Here is a 22,416-nt window from a genome sequence, read left to right as displayed (position 1 = left end):
GAGGATATTTTTTCAGCATCAGTATCAACTAACAGTACACTAACATACACAACCACATTGTACATACATTCAATCATGCATTTGTTCATTTCTACTTGCTTTAAATCAGAAACTGTTCATAGTACTGGGAGATACCAAAATGAAAGAAATAATATATTCTTGCCCTCAAGCAGCTCTCAGTTGAATTTTAGTTACAAAGATGTAATATTTTATGCGATCATCACTAAGTAGGCACTAATTCAGACCTGAGACTGAAGATTTGTAGAAATAGGATAGAGAAGTGAGCAAGTACACTAGGTGTTAGTGGGTTAGGATACAAGACCACTGAAGAGGCAGGAAAGAGGAAATGTGGCATAATCCTGGGAGTCAGAGATTCATTCAGATTCCAGATCTGCCAATGACCAGCAGCTTAAACTACTTGGTTTTTATACAAGTATACATTATATACATATATTTTGTGAATGGCGGGATCACATTTCAGTATTTTCCCATGTAAATATCCCATTATTGCAGCACCATTTGTTGAATTTTTGTTTGTTTTGCTTGCTTGTTTTGGGGGAAATCCATGGACTGGGAATCAAACCTGGGTCTCCAGCAAGGCAGGTGAGAATTCTACCACTGAACTACCCTTGCATCCCCTACATTTTATAATTTAAAATTTTAATTTCCAAAAATGTACCTTATATCATAGGCTTTTTGAGAAGATCAAATGAAAATATTTATGAAAGTATTTATCACTGGAAAGCTCAATATATATTAGTTTATAAAAATGTAGTAGCCCTTAATGAATTTTCAATTTTATTGCTTCATGATCATAATGCTGAATGACAGACAGCAAAACAGATGAGTTAACAAAAAAGAATAAAAGCATTGGAACCAACCAGATCTAAAAGTCAAATTAGGGCTCCAGCTCTTATCATGGACAGCTGCCTAACCTTAAATAAGTTATTTTATCATCATGGATACATTTTTAAGGATTGTAAAGATTAAAAGATAAAAAGCCTTCAGTACATGACTGCCATGCCTAAGCTGTTACCTCCACCCTTGTTGACCCCTAAATAAATGCATTTTTTCCAGCTGTAAAAACTAGACACTAGAGTTTTGGCTGCTCAGTATGCAAACCTTCTGTGCTATATGAGCCCTCTCCCTCTCTTTCCCAGGGGTGAGGAAAAGAGGAAGACATTTCCTCTCCCTGCCCTCTGGTGGCAGAAACATGGCCAGCCACCTAACCACAGCTAACCCGATGCGCCCTCGTTGGGTACTGACTTGACAGTACAGGAAACAGGATCTGGGCTGGTCATGCCAATAGCAGTATTTAAGGTAGAATCTTGGCAGTGTCTTGGCACCCTATTCTTACAGCAACTAACTTCTCATAAATTCTGTGATTACCTGAACCCATCCAATAAATTCATTTTCTCAAGTAAACAGAATCAGTTTTTATTTGTAAACAAGAACCCTAAACAGTATAATTTTGTAAAACTAAATAAGTTAATATCAAGTGCCATAAAATAATTTTAATATCGTTTTCTCCATGACTGAATATACAAAGCTAATGGAAGCAATGTATTCTTCTGCTGTAAAGTTGGGTGGAATACATCAAAATCCACTCGTTGAATTTTCCTTAAATAGTCCTCTAGAGCAACCTGAAAAAAACAGAAAAGTGGTCACTAAATCACAAAGTGATCAAGTCTTGAAAAGAAATTACAAGGATTAAAGCTATTCTAGACTAAGATGGTCTTCTATGTACTGTGAATTTTAAAAGAGAGAAAATAAATATGCCTCCTACCTAGGAGTTCCATCTATCAAACTAGTAAAAGTACTATTGATCTAGTATAAGAAATATTAAGCTTCTTTTGCTCAGAATTTATAACGCTCTGGTTAAGTCATCAAAAATTAGAGAAATTATTATTTCCCTGTTCTTACTACTACATTCTGTGGGATATGAAAAGAATGATTCAGTTATGGAAAATGAAAAGCACCTGAAATGCATTATACCACACGAGGTGGTCTGTTAAAAAAAAAAACATTTTATGAAAAAGTTTAATGGGTCTCTGTACTCTCTAGAAAACATGATTTTCAACTAGAGGGAATAATCATAAGTCCCTGAAAATGTCACTTATTCCTACCTCCATCACACAAAACTGACAAAATTTTCACTGGAATGAGGGCAGGATGGAAAGCACTGACACTGGGAAGGCCCTTTATTTTTCAGTTATTTTTATTAATTTTTCATTTTAGCAATTTTTATTTTATTTGAATAGCTTCTCATTTTGGTAAGCTTTTTACTAAACAGGGAAGCCACTTAATTTTGCACCACGCCATTCTAAGAAGCACCACTGTCTTCTTAGCCCATGTACACAGCGCCCCCTAGAGTTCTGCAGTGCACAACTAGGGACTATGCTTGTTGTAGAATCTTCCGAATAAACAGATAAGCAAAAAGAAAGCACAAACTATTTTACTGTCTTCCAGACATATTTCTATGTACTTATAAATATATGAGTGTACATACAAACAAATTCAGCATCTATTTTTTTTTTCCCTTTGAAAAAAAATTCAACATTCATATGATAGATTCTAAGAGGATACAAATTTAGGAGGCCATGGAAAGGTAGAATCAGAGGCACCTACAATTAAACACTCCGTATGTGTTTCCCAAACTTATGTAAAAACAATTTGGTGCTTTTTTTTTATTATTGAGATGCTGTTTTAAATTTCTGATAATATAAGCGCTACTCAGGTTTTCTAATTTTACTTGAACATAAAATATTTTAATTTTTTGCATGTAATGAATAAGAAGTAATCATTAGCATGAAAAGGTAGAAAAAAAGATTTATAATCGACACTGTGCAGAAAGAAAACAAAATTATAAATAACAGTCTGCTCACAGGAAATCTTTAGTTTATGCTTACATATATCTAAGTGCTTATCATGAAATCAAAGTATAGTTAATTTAAAAAAAAAAGGGCAGCTTAAGAAAGTTCCAGTGTCTCAAAGCACTTTTTAAAATGTATATACATGAAGAACATTTAGTTATATCATAAAGTAAATACAGCACTGTAAGATAAAGGAAGACTACTTTAAATGGAGTTTTGGCATCTTTCCCCCTACATGCTGAACCATCTTTAACCTGCTGAACTTTAATCTCAATAGTTACAGGACTTTTTTGTTTTTTCCTATTCAGTTCACATTTCAGGCTGTTCAGCAGATGCCTGTGGTTCTAGAGAATCAAAGTGCTGGTTAAAGTTCGCTCTGTTTCCTCAGTTTTTCAAGCATTTTTCTCCATAAAATGATCTCCTGCTGCTTGAAATACCTTCTGTCTTCCTCTCTTATCAACAAGGACTAGATTCAAAAAGCATCTTACTGAAAATTTTGAGTTCACATCTCTATTGTTGGAGTTGGGTCATATCCTGCTAAACATAGGCTTATTGGAATTGGTTCACCTTTTACTGGTGCACCATCCATTATTTCATATTTGGCAATTGTTTCTGTTGTAGTACTGGGTCCAATTCCTGTGATCTGTATTTTGATCAGCTGTAATTCCATATCTTGGATTTTTATTCTTACTAATAAAAAGTAAATTTTTCCAACAATCACATCTTTTAAATGATACTTTGATTTATCATATTGAAGTTCTATGTGTAGACAACCCCCGCTTCCATTTCAACAGAGCTGTTTGCATTAGGACAGGTGGCAAGCTGGTGAACAGTAAGATCATTCTCTTTTACCAAGTCTGTCAGTCTTCTCACTATTGTCACTTTAGTACCTCAGGTGGACATTGGAGCCAATGTAACATTCATATGGCTTTTCAATTTGCATGAATTCAAAGTCATAATTTCTTCTCTAAGTCAGTTCTCCAGGAAAGGCCAATTCTTTCACTAGGTTTACAAATTTGTGAGTATTATTCTTATCATTGAAAAATTCAATTTGACCTACAAAATTCAATTCTAATTCCTTGGTGCTCTAGCCTCTTTCCAGGCTGCTTAAAGGCTAGGTTTACCTTTTCTGAAACAGATTCTCAATCATAGAAAAGATAGTATTTTTCTGCTTTCCGGTCTTCAGTTTTCATTTCTGCCATAATGGACATCGATATCACAAATGGGACCAAAAAAGCCTCCAAGAAAATTCACTGTCAGTGCTGCCGCTGTGCCCCTACCCTCCCCCCAGTTTTACTCTTCTTCCCTTGGGAGAACACCCAGTCCCAGCTCCCACTACCCCGCCGCCCTGTCACATGACCCAGGGCCACCGGCTACACCACCTTTTTTTAAAAAAGCAGTTTTATTTAGGTAAATTCACATACCATACAATCCATCTAAAGTATACAATCTTCTAGTATGTTCACAGAGTTGTGCCTTCATCACCACAATCAATTCTAGGACATTTTCACCACTCCAAACAGAAAACCCCACACCTCTGAGCAGTCACTCTCAATTCTTCTACCCTTCTCTTCATAATCGCTATTCTATTTCTGTCAGAGCAAACACTTTATTTTCCATCTGTATAAATTTATAGGGAGTCAAACAGTATGTAGTACTTTGTTCTGGTTTCTTTCACTTAGCATAATGTCCTAGTTCGTCTGTTTGTTTGTTTGTTTTTCAATTGGTAGAATATATATCACTATTCACAATAATCCATAGTTTGCTTTGGGTTTATTTTTTTTTTACCCATATACCCCCCTATTATTAATACCTTGTAACAATATCGTATATTTATTCTAATTCATGGAAAAACATTCTTATATTTGTACTACTGACCACACTCATCGTCCACAAGAGGATTCACTGTTATACAGTCTCATGTTTCATCCTCTGGCTTTCCTTCTAATGACATATATGACCCTAAACTTCCTGTTTCAACCACAATCACATCCACATTTCATCATTGTTAATTACACTTACTGTAATGTGCAAACATCACTTCTATCCATTTCCAAACATATACAATCAACCTCATTAAATATTCTGTACAAATTAAGGATTAGCTCCCCATTCCCTGCCCTCGTTCTATCTTCTGGTAGTCTATTCTAGATATTAATGCCATGAGTTTTCTATTTCATATTAGTGAGGTCATACAATATTTGTCCTTTTGTGTCTGACTTACTTCACTCAACATAATGCGAAGGTTCATCCACCTTGTTACATGTGTCAAGACTTCATTTCTTCTTACAGTTGAATAATATTCCATTTTGTGTGTGTATATACACACACATATCACATATCAGTTGATGGAAACCTGGGTTATTACCATGTTATGGCAATTGTGAATAATGCCACCATGAACACTGGTTTGCAAATGTCTGTTCACGTCCTTGCCTTCAGTTCTTCTGAGTATATACTGAGTAGCTGAAAGCTGGATCATATGGAAATTCTATATTTAGTTTCCCGAGGAACTGCCAAACTGTATCCACAGCAGCTATACCATTCTACATTCCCACCAGCAGTGAATAAGGATATTTCTATTTCTTCACATCCTCTCCAACAACTGTAGTTTACTGATTTTTTTTTTAATGGTGGCTGTATTTGTCTGTAACCTCTCAGAATGCAATATACCAGAAATGAAATGGCTTTTAAAAAAGGAATTTAATAAGTTACAAGTTTACTGTTATAAGCCTATAAAAATGTCCAAACTAAGGCATCCAGGAAAACATGCCTTATTCAAGGAAGGCCAATGGATCTATAATACCTCTGTTAGATAGAAAGTCATGTGTCTGGCATCTGCTGGTCCCTTGCTCCTGGGCTCCACTGCTTTCCACCTATGTTCCTTGAGAATTCCTCACTTTGCTTCTCTGGGGCTGGCTTTCACCTCTTGGCTCTCTCCAGGTACTGACCTACTTAACACCTCATGGTGATGTCTGCTGGACTCTAAGCATCTCCAAACATCTGTGTCTCTGTTCTCCAAGGGTCAGCATCTGAGTCAACTCTACTCTCTCCAAAATGTTCCCACTTTTAAAGGAGTTCAGTAAGCTAAGTAAGCAAGACCCACCTGGAATGGATGGAGTCACACCTCCATCTAATCAAAAGGCCACACCCACGACTGGGTGCAACACTCTCTATGGAGATAATCTAATCAAAAGTTTCCACCCTACAATGTTGAATCAGGATTTTTAAAAAATGGCTGCTCCCACAAGATCGGATCAGGATTAAAACATGGTTTTTCTAGGGTACATAATATTTTCAAACCAGCACAGTGGCTATTCCAGTAGATGTGAAATGATACTGCGGTTTTGATTTGCATTTCCCTAATAGCTAGTGATGTTGAACATCTTTTCATATGTTTTTTAACCATTTGTATATCTTCTTTGGAAAAATATCTAGTTAAGTCTTTTGCCCATTTTAAAAATTAGGTTGTCTTTTTATTATCGAATTGTAGGACCTTTTTATATATCCTGGATATTAAACCCTTATTGATTTGTGATTTCCAAATATTTTCTCCCATTGAGTAGGCTGCCTTTTCACCTTCTTCAAAAATCCTTTGAAGCATAAAAGTATTCAATTATGAGGAGGTTCCATTTATCTATCTTTTCTTTCATTGCTCATGCTTTGGGTGGAAGGTCTAAGAAACCATTGCTTACCACAAGATCTTGAAGATGGTGTCCTACATTTTCTTCTACAAGATTGATGGTTCTGGTTTTTACATTTAGGTCGTTAATCAATTTTAGTTAATTTTTGTATAAGGGCAGAGAGAAGGGTTTTCTTTCATTCTTTTGGATATGGATATCCAGTTCTCCCAGCACCATTTGTCGATAGACTGCTTTGTCCCAGTTGAGTGGACTTGGCAGGCCTGTCAAAAATCAATTAACCACAGATTGGGGGATCTATTTGAGAACTTTTAATTCAATTCCATTGTTCACTATGTCCATTTTTATGCCAATACCAAGTTGCTGCTTTTGTTTGCTTGTTTTTCAGGCAAAGTTTTATTTCAGGGACAAACAGCCACCCGGGCAGTGTTTCAAGGAGAAACAGATCCCTCGAGATGGTAGGGGATAGGGTTTTTATGGCTTGGGGATAGGAAGTTGTAGGTAGGAGTTAGGTGAGTTTTTGGGAGTTGGTAGCCTTCCATCGGTGAAAGTTATGCAGGGTTGTAACTGACAGAGGGTGGAGGTTGAGTAAGGGGAGTTTTATCACAAGGGGGCAACTGCTGGAGGGTGAAGGAGAACAGGCTGGCACGGATTGGGGTGGGAGAGGCTTTCTGAAATACTTGCCATGGGTAGGTCACATCATGGGGGAAGGGGTCCTGTCCTCCAGGCCTAACATTCCAGTCTTTTTGGTAATAGGGGGAATGGGGCAATGGTCCATTTTCTATAACTGCTTCTGGCTGAAAATGGGATGTAATCATCCTAAGGGGAAAACTTTGGGGGGTGACTGGAGGTGCCGTGGGACAGGAGAAAAAGTAGTTTCTGTTCCTTCTCATATTGGGAGACATCATTCACATATTCTTGAGTTATTGACTGGACGACTCAGTGTATAAGCTGGGAGAGGAGGACTCTGGTTCTAGCAGTTTGGCGAGCAGGGGTGGGTAAAGTTCCAGTTTCCTTTACGGGTGTGTGGCTGTCATCAGAGGTGGAGTTTGCAAGGTGAGTATAGAGGAGTGCTTTGGGATTTTATTCCTGACCTAGCCACCAGAATTGGGGAGTAAGCCCAGGACGAGCTACCACTGCCTGCCACTTCCCCAGTTGCAAGGCAGAGTGGATCCAGGAGTTCCTTGACTTGCAGACTGCAGGGAGAGACACAGAGGTCAACCACACCCAGGACCCAACCAACAAGAATCTGGGAGTAAGCCTGGGATGAGCTGCCACTGCCTGCTGCTTCCCAGGTTGCAAGGCTGGAGGATTGGGGGTCACCTTGCTCTCAGTCCCGGGTTTCGGCACCAGATGAAAGGCAAACATAGCAAACTCACCAAGGATGAGGCAAAGAAGTTCAGGCAAAGTTTCATTTCAGGGAGAAACAGAAATGCCGGGTAGCATTTCAAGAGAGGGAGAAACAGCCGATTCCAACTTGTTTTTTACAATTGCAGCTTTCTAATATGCTTTCAAGTTGGAAAGTGAGAGGCCTCCAACTAAATTTTTATTTTTCAAAATGTTTTTGGTTATTTGGTGCCCCTACCCTTCCAAATAAACTTGATAGTTGGCTTTTTCAATTTTGCAAAGTATGCTGTTGGAATTTTGATTGGGATTGCGTTGAATGTGTAAATCCAATTTGGGTAGAACTGACATCTTAACAATATTTAGTCTTCCAATTCCATGACCACAGACTGTCTTCTTCCACTTATTTAGGTTTTATTTGATTTCTTTAGCAATATTTTAGCATCTGCTTCTTTTAACCCTAAACTCATATATTTATACAACAGCTTGATTGTGCACAAGTATCTTGCTTTATATTAGCAAAAATCTTGGAAACCTCTCAGAAGTTCTTTGACAAAAAAACATAAATAAATTGTAATCTATCTATACAATGAAATAGTATACTGCATTGAAATGAATATAAAGCTAGATGCAATAATATGGATAAATTTTAGAGACATAACAATTAAGTGTGTGTGTCCTTGAAGATACAAATAGAAAATAACCCCTTTTTTGGGGGGGAGGGGCGGTGCATGGCCTGGGAATCGAACGCGGGTCTCCTGCATGAAAGGCGGCATTTTAACCACTGAACTACCCATGCACCCTGAAAATAACCCATTTTTATAAAGCTCAACAAAACTAAGAAACATACCGTTTATGAATATATAAAATGGGGGGAAACTTTTTTGGGGAAAAAAGCAAGGGAATAATAAACATAATATTTAGGATGACTCCCTGGTGGGGGAGGCAGAGTCGGGGATATGAGATGGGGAAAACACATTAAGTAGGAAGTAGGTGCAATTTACTGGTAACATTCTAGTTCTTACATTAACTAGTAAGTTCATGCATGCTCATTATATTATGCTTTCTAACCTACATAGATATATATATATATACATACATACGCATATATTCATTTGTATTATCAAATAGTAAAATTTTTAAAATAAAAGAAAAAACTTTAAAAATATTTTGGTGTGCTTTCTTCCACATGTTCTCTATGCGTGTATGTGTATATATATGAGAAAACACACACACAGACACTTTTTTTTATTTTTTGCAAAAGGGAGATTCACAATGTTCTGTAAGCTGTTTTTATAACAATATATCATAACAGACTTTCCATATCTAAGAATTCTACTACATTAATTTTAATAGCATTATAATTTTCAATTATGTGAATATGCCAATTTATTCAATTCTTAAACTGATTTCCAATATTTTTTGCTATATATAAATAACAATCTTGTAGCTAAACTTTCTTACATACTCACATTTACTTCATTCCTTTTGCTGAATTTCTAGAAGTAAAATGGCTGGGTCAAAACACATCAACTTTTTAAAACTTTGGATAAAAAACAGTTCTTTAAAAAATGTACACCTCTACTAAAGTAAAAAAGATGCTTGATATCCCATTTATACAAAAACTACATATGTAATTGCAGGTACATAAAAAGAGCAAAAAGATGGACAGTATCTCTAGAAGGGTAGAATTGTTAGAAGGTTCATAATTTCTTCTTTTATATTCTTTTATTTTATTTGAACATTTACATTATTAATGTATTATTTTAAGCAATCAATAAAGAATAGAATGATTTCAAACACTCAGAACTGAGAGCTAAAAATGAACATTTAAATATATTTTAGGAAAGAAAGAAGGTAGAAAATATTTGGCATAATGGAAAACACATGCCCTTTCAATTATCAAAAATCCCTAAATCAAAAATCAAAGTTCATTAAAACCTACAAAGATTAGGAATAATGTACGAAATGGTCCAAATTTTCACATAGCAGTTACTACAAAATTGGTAGTTATTATCATTTTTCTATATGTTGGAAAACAATAGTTCCCAAACTTGACTACACATCAGAATCGCCTGGGGAACTTTTTAAAACCACAGATTCCCCTAGGAACCATATTCTCCTTCAATGCTGACACTATTATTTAGTAGGAAGACCCCAGCAATTTGTATTCTTAAAAAGCTTTCAGGTTATTCCAGTGCAGGCTGTTCAGTTCCACTGGACTAGGGACCACTGTTCAGGAACCAGTGCTACAATATGGTCACTATGGAAAAAAAATAGGTAATAAGTAATACTTATATAGCTATAAGTAGCCCAACAATCCTAAGAAGCAGGTTTTTATATTGTTCTTATTTTACATATGAATAAACTGAGGAGCACAATGGATAAGGAATTTGAGGTCCCACAGCTAGTGAGTGACAAAGCAGGTTCAAATCCATGTAGTCTGGATACAGTCAGTGCTACCAACAACTCAGCTCCCTGTCTTTAGGAAAGAATTAAGAGCATAATGTTAACAGCATAATGTAACTAATAAAACCCACCATAAGGGAAGGAAACAAAAATGAAGACTGCATACTAAAGACCAGCATTGGCCACTTAAAAAATTTTAAAAGATCATACACATCTGTTTCACTAATTATAGAGCCTTTTCTGTTAATCTACTTACCGTCTGAAGAAAAGCAGGAAATGCTTTCACAGGAACACTTTTGTGGAAGGACCGCGCCTAAAAAAGAAGAGAAAAGGAAACTGGCTTGAAATATAAATATTTCTAGAAATAAACACTCTCCCTCTAAAAGTGAACACAAAGCAACACCAACAATTTAACAGCATGTCTAGGGTTCCTCTGAAAAGCAGGAAAACAGCTCTCATCTCCTACTGAATAAGATCAATTTCCTAGGCCTAAAGATCAGGAAAAAGTAGCTACTATTTTAAGAATTCCATTCTTTCTAACAGGTTAGCTTTGACATTTTCCAACTGCTTCAAAACATCAATAACCAACTCTGAGTGCCTAGTTCTACATAAGGGGTGAAGAAGAAATACTTGGGTAAACTACCAAACACCTCACTAGCTTAAATTCTACTCATCTCCTGTTTAGTTGAATATAAGATTCTCCTAACTGGTCTTTCAGCCTCTGTGCCCTCCAACTTTTAATTCATTCTGCATAAGCCAGCCAAATTAATGTCCTTAAGTCAATTTCATTTCTTCTTTAACTCCCTGGTAGATTAAATCTCAACTATTCCTTCTGGAATTCAAAGGCCACCACATATTCACTCTAATCTCCTCTAGCCAACCTAACTCCCGACTACTCTGTGATACGTATTTCTATCTACTCAGAGTGACACCCATCACCACCTGCTTGTCAAGCCCACTTTTGCATCTATGCCATTGTTTGAGGCATCCCTCACACCAGGAACAGCAGATATCCACTGCTTCTACTTCTTGACTCATTTGTTAGACCACTGCATTCTAGTTTTATCCAAACAGCCTACTAAAATTGTTCTCTTTGAGATCTATGATTTATTAATCACCAAAGCCATCTTTTCTCTCAGTCTTTCTGAATCAAATAACCTTTGATATTCCCATTTTGTTACAATTTACTCTTCCATGGTTTTCAAGTTCTCCATCTTCTATGATCATTTTTTACTTCTCCTACCAAAGAAATGACCCTTTCTCCTTTTACCTGATAAATGCAAGTGGGCCTTAAGTTTCTGTCCTTGGTCCTCTTCTCTAGATGGACACTTTCCTTAGGCTACATCATTCAAACTTTAGAGTTTTTTCTTTTTTAAAACTTAGAGCTTTGGGCGGGCCACGGTGACTCAGCAGGCAAGAATGCTGGCCTGCCATGCCAGAGGACGCGGGTTCGATTCCCGGTGCCTGCCCATGTTAAAAAAAAACAAACAAACAAACAAAAAAAACTTTTGCTTTAACCATAAGCCTTTTATGTGGATGACTTCAGTATTAGTCAGGGTTCTCCAGAGAAATAGAATTGATGGGAGATAAATACATATATGTAAATATCAAGAGATCTATGATGATGTTAAGAATTACTGATTGCAGTTCCGGGTCAAGATGGCGGCTTAACAACATGCACATTTTAGTTCGTCCTTCAGAACAACTACTAAATAACCAGAAACAGTACAGAACAGCTCCTGGGGCCACATCAGTGACCAGAAACACAGCGTACCCCAGTTTGGGCCAGCTGGACTGGCTGCGAGCACCCCCCAGAACCGTGAGTTCCCAAAGCGGCAGCGGCAGGTGCCCCTCCCCCACAGGCCGCTTCACAGAGGGGAAAGGAAAGGATTTTACCAGCAGCAGGGACTGGGCACAATCAAACGCCAATTGTGGAACTAATTAACAAATTCTGACTACTAAAAATAGGCCCCCAGCTTAGGTGAACCTGATAAAGAGGAGGTTGCTCATTTTTGCCCCGGCGCCAAGGGGGCAGGACTGACAGAAAAAGGAGGGAAAAAAGAGAAGGAAACAGAGGTTTCTGCGGCTGTGTATCTACAAAGGCTTAACTGCCTCTGGATACAGTGGCAGGGCTTTTCAGGCTGCAACTGCCCCAGGCATAGGCAGAAGTGAGCTCTTTTGGGGGCTTGTCTGGAGCTGTCCCTTCCCCAGGGGAGGGGTGAAGCCCCACCCAGGTGGAATCCCTCCATCAAGGAATTCAGAAACCAGGGCTTGGTAATTTGAAGCCATTAAAACCAGCCTACAACCTCTCCTCTGTCTCCACCACACCCCCAGCAGGGAGAGTCTGCCAAAGTTAAAGGTACCACATCATCTTATGCTGGTGGGACCTGCAGTCAGACAAGCACCACATACTGGGCAGGATAAGAAAAACAGTCCAGAGACTTCACAGGAAAGTTTTTCAACCTGCTGGGTCTCACCCTCAGGGAAAACCAATGCAGGTGACTCTTTCCTCCTGATAGGAGGCCAGTTTGGTCTGGGAAAATCTGGCTGAGGTCAATAATATATTAGTAGACCCTCCTAAGTGTGTGTGGGGGGAAGGCACAACACAAGCAGGGCAAGAAACAAGAAAACAAGAACTGAAAAATTCTCTCTGTTAAACAAAACTTAAGCTAAAGGTCCAGATAAAGCTGAACGGAATGTCAAAGAACAGATAGACAACAAATTCATATAGCAAGAAAACCCTAGATAAAAGAAGTGAAAGCAACCTCCAGAATAAACTAATTAAGGTAATTAAATGCCTAGACACCAGCAAAAAATAATAAATCACACTAGGAAAGTTGAAGATATGGCCCAGTCAAAGGAACAAACCAACAATTCAAATGACATACAGGAGCTGAAACAATTAATTCAGAATGTACGAACAGACATGGAAAACCTCATCAAAAACCAAATCAATGAATTGAGGGAGGATATAAAGAAGGCAAGGAAAGAACAAAAAGAAGAAACTGAAAGTCTGAAAAAACAAATCACAGAACTTATGGGAATGAAAGACACAATAGAAGAGATGAAAAAAACAATGGAAACCTACAATGGTAGATTTCAAGAGACAGAACATAGGGTTTCTGAACTGGAGGATGGAACATCTGAAATCCAACAAGAAACAGACACTATAGGAAAGAAAATGGAAAAATATGAGCAGGGACTCAGGAAACTGAAAGACAATATGAAGCGCACGAATATACGTGTTGTGGGTGTCCCAGAAGGAAAAGAGAAGGGAAAAGGAGGAGAAAAACTAATGGAGGAAATTATCATTGAAAATTTCCCAACTCTTATGAGACTTAAAATTACAGATCCAAGAAGTGCAGGGTACCCCAAAGAGAATAGATCCAAATAGACATACTCCAAGACATTTAATAATCAGAATGTCAGAGGTCAAAGAGAAAGAGAGGATCTTGAAAGCAGCAAGAGAAAAGCAATCCATCACATACAAGGGAAGCCCAATAAGACTATGTGCAGATCTCTCAGCAGACACCATGGAGGCGAGAAGACAGTGGGATAATATATTTAAATTATTAAAAGAGAAAAACTGCCAACCAAGAATTCTATATCCAGCAAAACTGTCCTTCAAAAATGAGGGAGAAATTAAAACATTTCCAGACAAAAAATCACTGAGAGAATTTGTGACCAAGAGACCAGCTCTGCAAGAAATACTAAAGGGAACACTAGAGACAGATACGAAGACAGAAGAGAGAGGTGTGGAGAAGAGTGTAGAAAGGAAGACTATGAGTAAAGGTAAAAAGAAGGAAAATTAGGTATGTCATATAAAATCCAGAAGGCAAAATAGAAGAAGAAAGTACTACCCATGCAGTAATAACACTGAATGTTAATGGATTAAACTGTCCAATCAAAAGACATAGTCTGGCAGAATGGATTAAAAAACAGGACCCATCTATATGCTGTCTCTACTCAAAGGACACGAGGCCAAGGACACAAATGGACATTGACACACCAATGTTTATAGCAGCATTATTAACAATTACCAAGAGATGGAAACAACCAAAATGTCCATAAACAGACAGTTGGCTAAACAAACTGTGACATTTACATAAGATGGAATATTATGCAGCTGTAAGACAGAATAAAGTTACGAAGTATGTAACAACATGAATGGACCTTAAGGACATTATGCTGAGTGTGATTAGCCAGAAACAAAAGGACAAATACTGTATGGTCTCACTGATATGAACTGACATTAGTGAATAAACTTGGAATATTTCCTTGGTAACAGAGACCATCAGGAGATAGAAATAGGGTAGGATATTGGGTAATTGGAGCTGAACGGATACAGATTGTGCAACAGAACTGAATATAAAAACTCTGAAATGGACAGCACAATATTACCTAACTGTAATACAATTATGTTAAAACCCTGAATGAAGCTGCATATGAGAATGATAGAGGGAGGAGGGCTGGGGCATAAATGAAATCACAAAGAAAGACGATAAAGATTGAGATGGTGTAATCTAGGAATGCCTAGAGTGTATAAGGATAGTGACTAAATGTACAAATTTTAAAAATGTTTTTGCATGTGGAAGAACAAAAGAATGTCATTACTGCAGTGTGCTGAAAACAGATGCTACTTAATAGTTTAAAATTTCAACTAATGTGTGAGACTAAAGCAAAAAATGTTTATTTGGTACAAATCTATACTTTGACTAGTGCATCTCCTAATATAACTTATGTAGATAGTTGATTGAACACCTTAAGTACATGGAACTTTATATAGGACATGAGATTTTGTTTGTTTGTCCGGGTGATACCATGATGAATCCCAGAGCAATTTGATCAGTGAGTGGAAAAGTATTTTCAAAGTTCCCTTCGTGGAATGGTGAGAACGGGGGAAAACTCAACTTTCCCAAGTTGAATTCTTGATATTCTCACAAGCAGGTGGACAACCAAAGCTATAGGCTGAGCCCCCAGTCTTGGGGTTTGTTCATATGAAACTTAACCCCACAGGGGATAGGTCAAGCCTACTTAAAATTAAGCCTAAGAGTCACCCCCAAGAGAACCTCTTTTGTTGCTCAGATGTGGCCTCTCTCTCCAGCCAACACAGCAAGCAGACTCACCACCCTGCCCATGTCTACGTAGGACATGACTACCAGGGGTGTGGATCTTCCTGGCAGCGTGGGACAGAAATCCCAGAATGAGCTGAGGCCCAGCATCAAGGGATTGAGAAAAACTCTAGAATGAGCTGAGACTTAGCATCAAGGAATTGAGAAAACCTTCTCGACCAAAAGGGGAAGAGTGAAATGAGACAAAGTGTCAATGGCTGAGAGATTCCAAACAGAGTCGAGAGGTTATCCTGGAGGTTATTTTTATGCATTAAGTAGATATCACCTTGTTATCCAAGATGTAATGGAGAGGCTGGAGGGAACTGCCTGAAAATGTAGAGCTGTGTTCCAGTAGCCATGTTTCTTGATGATGATTGAATAATGATATAGCTTTCACAATGTGACTGTGTGATTGTGAAAACCTTGTGTCTGATGCTCCTTTTATCTACCTTGTCAACAGACAAGAGGTACATATGGAATAAAAATAAATAATAGGGGGAACTAATGTTAAAATAGATTTAGTTTGAAATGCTAGTGATCAATGAAAGGGACTAGTAAGGGGTATGGCCTGTAAAATTTTTTTTTTTTCTGTTTGTTAAATTTTTCTGTTGTCTTTTTATTTCTTTTTCTGAATTGATGCTAATGTTCTGGGAAATGATCATGATGAGGAATATGCAACTATGTGATGATATTGTGAATTGCTGAGTGTATGTGTTGGGAATATTTGTGTTTCTTGTAATTTTATTTAATTAATAAAAAATTAAATAAAAAAAATTTGATGGAGCTTGGGAAAAAAAAGAATTACTGATTGCATATGTAGAATGGAATGATTTCTAAATGTTGTGTTAATTTTTTTTTCTTTAATTAATAAAAAAATAATAAAAAATTTAAAAAAAGAGATCTATTATAGAATTAATTCACAAGACCATGGGAGATTTGCAAGTCTGAATTCTGTAGGTCAGGCTGCCAAGTTGGGAACTCCAATGAACGTTTCAATAAATTCTTCAGAAAAGCTGGCTGGCTGAAGCAGTGATGCAAATTCTTCTTTCTGACTGCCAAAATCAACACTTCTCCCTTTAAGACCTTTAACTGATTGGATGAGACTTCTCTCTTTGCTAAAGACAATCTCCTTTGTTGACTGAAGATGTAATCAGTCACAGATGCCATCAACTACTAATGATTTCAATCCAAGAGATACCTTCACAGTAATAGTCAGACCACTGCTTGCCTGACCAAACAACCAGACACCATAACCAAGCCAAAGTGACATGTGAACTTAACTACCACAACTCCCAAACTCTATCTCCAGTTCTAACCTCCATTCAAAGTCATCATACAGTGTTTAAAAATACTCCATTTCATTGGGTAACTGGAGCTGAAGGGATACAGACTGTGCAACAGCACTGACTGTAAAAACTCAGAAATGGATAGCACAATACTACCTAACTGTAATACAATTATGTTAAAACACTGACTGAAGCTGAATGTGAGAACGATAGAGGGAGGAGGCTTGGGGATACAAATGAAATCAGAAAGATAGATGATAAAGACTGAGATGGTATAATCTAGGAATGCCTAGATAGTGACTAAATGTACAAATTTAAAAAATGTTTTTGCATGAGAAAAAACAAAGGAATGTCATCACTGCAGGGTGTTGAAAACAGACGGTAATTAATATTTTAAAATTTTAACTTACGTGTGAGACTAAAGCAAAAAAATATTTATTTGGTACAAAATTTATATTTTGACTAGTGCATTTCCTAATATAACTTATATAGACAGCTTAACTGAACACCATAAGTACATGGAACCTTGAGTAGGACATGAGATTCTGTTGGTTTGTCCAGGGATGCCCCGATAAATCCCAGACTGATTTGAACAGTGAATAAAAATGTATTTGCAAAGTCTCCTTTGGGGACTGGTGAGAAAGGGGGAAAATTCAACTTCCCCAAGTGGAGAATTCTTGATATTCTCACAAGCAGTGCAGACAACCAAAGCTATAGACTGAGCCCCCAATCTTGGGGTTTGTTCATATTAGGAAACTTAAGCCCACAAGGGATAAGTCAAGCCTATTTAAAATTAGGCCTAAGAGTCAACCCCAAGAGAACCTCTTTTGTTGAGGAGATGTGGCCTCTCTCTCAGCCAACATGACAAGCAAACTCACTGCCCTCCCTCTGTCTACATGGGAAATGACTCCCAAGGGTATGGGCCTTCCTGGCAACATGGGACAGAAATCCTAGAACGAGCTGAGACTCAGAATCAAGGGGCTGAGAAAAACCCCAGAATGAGCTGAGACTCAGCATCAAGGGATTGAGAAAACCTTTTCAACCAAAAGGGGGAAGAGCAAAATGAGAGAAAATAAAGTGTCAATGGCTGAGAGACTCCAAACAGAGTCAAGAGGTTATCCTGGAGGTTATTCTTATGCATTAAATAGACACCACCTTGTTAGTCAAGATGTAATGGAAAGGCTGGAGGGAAGTGCCTGATAATGTGTAGCTGTGTTCCAGGAGCCATGTTTCTTGAAGATGACTGTATAATGATATAGCTTTCACAATGTGACTGTGTGAATGTGAAAACCCTGTATCTGATGCTCCTTTTCTCTACCATATCAACAGACAAGTAAAACATATGGAATAAAAATAAATAATAGCGGGAACAAATGTTAAAATAAATTTAGATTGGACTTCCAGGTCAAGATGGCGGCTTAACAATGTGCGCATTTTAGTTCGTCCTCCAGAACAATATTAAATAACCAGAAACAGTACAGAACAGCTCCTGGGGCCACATCAGTGACCAGAAACACAGCGTACCCAAGTCTGGAACAGCTGGACTGGCTGCGAGCACCCCCCAGAACAGTGAGTTCCAAAATCTGCGGCAACCACAGCTCCTCCTCCACAGGGCGCTTCCCAGAGGGGAAAGAAAAGGACTTTACCAGCAGCAGGGACTGGGCACAATCAAACGCCAATTGTGGAACTAATTAACAAATTCTGACTACTAAAAACAGGCCCCCAGCTTAGGTGAAACTGATCAAAGCAGAGGTTGCTCATTTTTGCCCCAGTGCCAAGGGGTCAGGACTGACAGAAAAAGGGGAAAAAAAAAAAGAAGGAAACAAAGTTTTGGTGGCTGTGTATCTACAAAGGCTTGACTGCCTCTGGATACAGCGGCAGGGCTTTTCAGGCTGCAACTGCCCCAGGCACAGGCAGAAGTGAGCTCTTTTGGGGGCTTATCTGGAGCCTGTGCCTTCCCCAGGGGAGGGGTGAAGCCCCACCCAGGTGGAATCCCTCCATCAAGGAATTCAGAAACCAGGGCTTGGTAATTTGGAGCCATTAAAACCAGCCTACAACCTCTCCTCTGTCTCCACCATGCCCCCAGCAGGGAGAGTCTGCCAAAGTTAAAGGTACCGCATCATCTTATGCTGGTGGGACCTGCAGTCAGACAAGCGCCACATACTGGACAGGATAAGAAAAACAGATCCAGAGACCTCACAGGAAAGTCTTTCAACCTGCTGGGTCTCACCCTCAGGGAAAACCAATGCAGGTGACTCTTTCCTCCTGATAGGAGGCCAGTTTGGTCTGGGAAAATCTGGCTGAGGTCAATAATATATTAGTAGACCCTCCTAAGTGTGTGTGGGGGGAAGGCACAACACAAGCAGGGCAAGAAACAAGAAAACAAGAACTGAAAAATTCTCTGTTAAATAAAACTGAAGCTAAAGGTCCAGATAAAGCTGAACAGAATGTCAAATAACAGATAGACAACAAATTCATACAGCAAGAAAACCCTAGATAAAAGAAGTGAAAGCAATCTCCAGAATACACTAATTAAGGTAATTAAAGGCCTAGACAACAGCAAAAAATGACAAATCACACTAGGAAAGTTGAAGATATGGCCCAGTCAAAGGAACAAACCAACAATTCAAATGACATACAGGAGCTGAAACAATTAATTCAGAATGTATGAACAGACATGGAAAACCTCATCAAAAACCAAATCAATGAACTGAGGGAGGATATAAAGAAGGCAAGGAAAGAACAAAAAGAAGAAACTGAAAGTCTGAAAAAACAAATCACAGAACTGATGGGAATGAAAGACACAGTAGAAGAGATGAAAAAAACAGTGGAAACCTACAATGGTAGATTTCGAGAGACAGAACATAGGATTTCAAAACTGGAGGACGGAACATCTGAAATCCAACAAGAAACAGACACTATAGGGAAAAAATGGAAAAATATGAGCAGGGACTCAGGGAACTGAAAGACAATATGAAGCACATGAATATACGTGTTGTGGGTGTCCCCGAAGGAGAACAGAAGGGAAAAGGAGGAGAAAAACTAATGGAGGAAATTATCACTGAAAATTTCCCAACTATTATGAAAGACTTAAAATTACAGATCCAAGAAGTGCAGCGTACCCCAAACAGAATAGATCCAAATAGACATACTCCAAAACATTTAATTGGTGTCCCAGAAGGAGAAGAGAAGGGAAAAGGAGGAGAAAAACTAATGGAGGAAATTATAACTGAAAATTTCCCAACTATTATGAAAGACTTAAAATTACAGATCCAAGAAGTGCAGTGCACCCCAAAGAGAATAGATCCAAATAGACATACTCCAAGACATTTAATAATCAGAATGTCAGAGGTCAAAGAGAAAGAGAGGATCTTGAAAGCAGCAAGAGAAAAGCAATCCATCACATACAAGGGAAGCCCAATAAGACTATGCGCAGATCTCAGCAGAAACCATGGAGGCAAGAAGACAGTGGGATAATATATTTAAATTATTAAAAAAGAAAAACTGCCAACCAAGAATTCTATATCCAGCAAAACTGTCCTTCAAAAATGAGGGAGAAATTAAAACATTTCCAGACGAAAAAATCACTGAATTTGTGACCAAGAGACCAGCTCTGCAAGAAATACTAAAGGGAACACTAGAGACAGATATGAAGACAGAAGAGAGAGGTGTGGAGAAGAGTGTAGAAAGGAAGACTATGAGTAAAGGTAAAAAGAAGGAAAATTAGATATGACATATAAAATCCAGAAGGCAAAATAGAAGAAGAAAGTACTACCCATGCAGTAATAACACTGAATGTTAATGGATTAAACTGTCCAATCAAAAGACATAGTCTGGCAGAATGGATTAAAAAACAGGACCCATCTATATGCTGTCTCTACTCAAAGGACACGAGGCCAAGGACACAAATGGACATTTACACACCAATGTTTATAGCAGCATTATTAACAATTACCAAGAGATGGAAACAACCAAAATGTCCATAAACAGACAGTTGGCTAAACAAACTGTGACATTTACATAAGATGGAATATTATGCAGCTGTAAGACAGAATAAAGTTATAAAGTATGTAACAACATGAATGGACCTTAAGGACATTATGCTGAGTGTGATTAGCCAGAAACAAAAGGACAAATACTGTATGGTCTCACTGATATGAACTGACATTAGTGAATAAACTTGGAATATTTTCTTGGTAACAGAGACCATCAGGAGATAGAAATAGGGTAGGATATTGGGTAATTGGAGCTGAACGGATACAGATTGTGCAACAGGACTGTATATAAATACTCAGAAATGGACAGCACAATACTACCTAACTGTAATACAATTATGCTAAAACACTGAATGAAGCTGCATATGAGAATGATAGAGGGAGGAGGGCTGGGGCATAAATGAAATCACAAAGAAAGATAGACGATAAAGATTGAGATGGTATAATCTAGGAATGCCTAGAATATATAAGGATAGTGACTAAATGCAGAAATTTTAAAAATGTTTTTGCATGTGGAAGAACAAAAGAATGTCATTACTGCAGTGTGCTGAAAACAGATGCTACTTAATAGTTTAAAATTTCAACTAATGTGTGAGACTAAAGCAAAAAATGTTTATTTGGTACAAATCTATACTTTGACTAGTGCATCTCCTAATATAACTTATGTAGATAGTTGATTGAACACCTTAAGTACATGGAACTTTGTATAGGACATGATATTTTGTTTGTTTGTCCAGGTGATACCATGATGAATCCCAGAGCGATTTGATCAGTGAGTGGAAAAGTATTTTCAAAGTTCCCTTCGTGGAATGGTGAGAACGGGGGAAAACTCAACTTTCCCAAGTTGAATTCTTGATATTCTCACAAGCAGGTGGACAACCAAAGCTATAGGCTGAGCCCCCAGTCTTGGGGTTTGTTCATATGAAACTTAACCCCACCGGGGATAGGTCAAGCCTACTTAAAATTAAGCCTACGAGTCACCCCCAAGAGAACTGCTTTTGTTGCTCAGATGTGGCCTCTCTCTCCAGCCAACACAGCAAGCAGACTCACCACCCTGCCCATGTCTACGTAGGACATGACTACCAGGGGTGTGGATCTTCCTGGCAGCGTGGGACAGAAATCCCAGAATGAGCTGAGATTCAGCATCAAGGGACTGAGAAAAACTCTAGAATGAGCTGAGACCCAGCATCAAGGGATTGAGAAAACCTTCTCGACCAAAAGGGGAAGAGTGAAATGAGACAAAGTCTCAATGGCTGAGAGATTCCAAACAGAGTTGAGAGGTTATCCTGGAGGTTATTCTTATGCATTAAGTAGATATCACCTTGTTATCCAAGATGTAATGGAGAGGCTGGAGGGAACTGCCTGAAAATGTAGAGCTGTGTTCCAGTAACCATGTTTCTTGATGATGATTGTATAATGATATAGCTTTCACAATGTGACTGTGTGATTGTGAAAACCTTGTGCCTGATGCTCCTTTTATCTACCTTGTCAACAGATGAGAGGAACATATGGAATAAAAATAAATAAGAGGGGGGACAAATGTTAAAATAGATTTAGTTTGAAATGCTAGTGATCAATGAAAGGGACTAGTAAGGGGTATGGCCTGTAAAATTTTTTTTTTTCTGTTTGTTATATTTTTCTGTTGTCTTTTTATTTCTTTTTCTGAATTGATGCTAATGTTCTGGGACATGATCATGATGAGGAATATGCAACTATGTGATGATATTGTGAATTGCTGAGTGTATGTGTTGGGAATG

General features: G+C 38.1%; 1 protein-coding gene and 1 pseudogene across 9 annotated transcripts in view; both read right to left on the bottom strand.

The window, feature by feature from the left end:
• Window positions 1-809: 809 nt before the first annotated feature.
• Window positions 810-22,416, bottom strand: part of NDUFAF6 (NADH:ubiquinone oxidoreductase complex assembly factor 6) — a 253,614-nt gene continuing 232,007 nt past the window's right edge. For 8 of the 9 annotated variants that reach the window (XM_077167255.1, XM_077167256.1, XM_077167254.1 and 5 more), the window contains 2 exons: window positions 10,524-10,580; window positions 810-1,643 (listed from right to left, as the gene is read on the bottom strand). In XM_077167255.1, the coding sequence (XP_077023370.1) occupies window positions 1,515-1,643; window positions 10,524-10,580 (186 nt within the window). In that variant the 3' untranslated portion in view covers window positions 810-1,514. Of the gene's footprint in view, window positions 1,644-10,523; window positions 10,581-11,537; window positions 11,732-22,416 lie in introns of those variants that run through there. The other variant, XR_013178341.1, reaches the window with a different exon arrangement.
• Window positions 1,656-4,242, bottom strand: LOC143688859 (vacuolar protein sorting-associated protein 26A pseudogene; annotated as a pseudogene).

This window comes from Tamandua tetradactyla, chromosome 6 (genome assembly GCF_023851605.1).
Source record: "Tamandua tetradactyla isolate mTamTet1 chromosome 6, mTamTet1.pri, whole genome shotgun sequence".
Lineage (NCBI taxonomy): Eukaryota > Metazoa > Chordata > Mammalia > Pilosa > Myrmecophagidae > Tamandua > Tamandua tetradactyla.
Note: the sequence above shows the minus strand (reverse complement) of the source record. Positions and strands in the feature narration are given on the sequence as shown.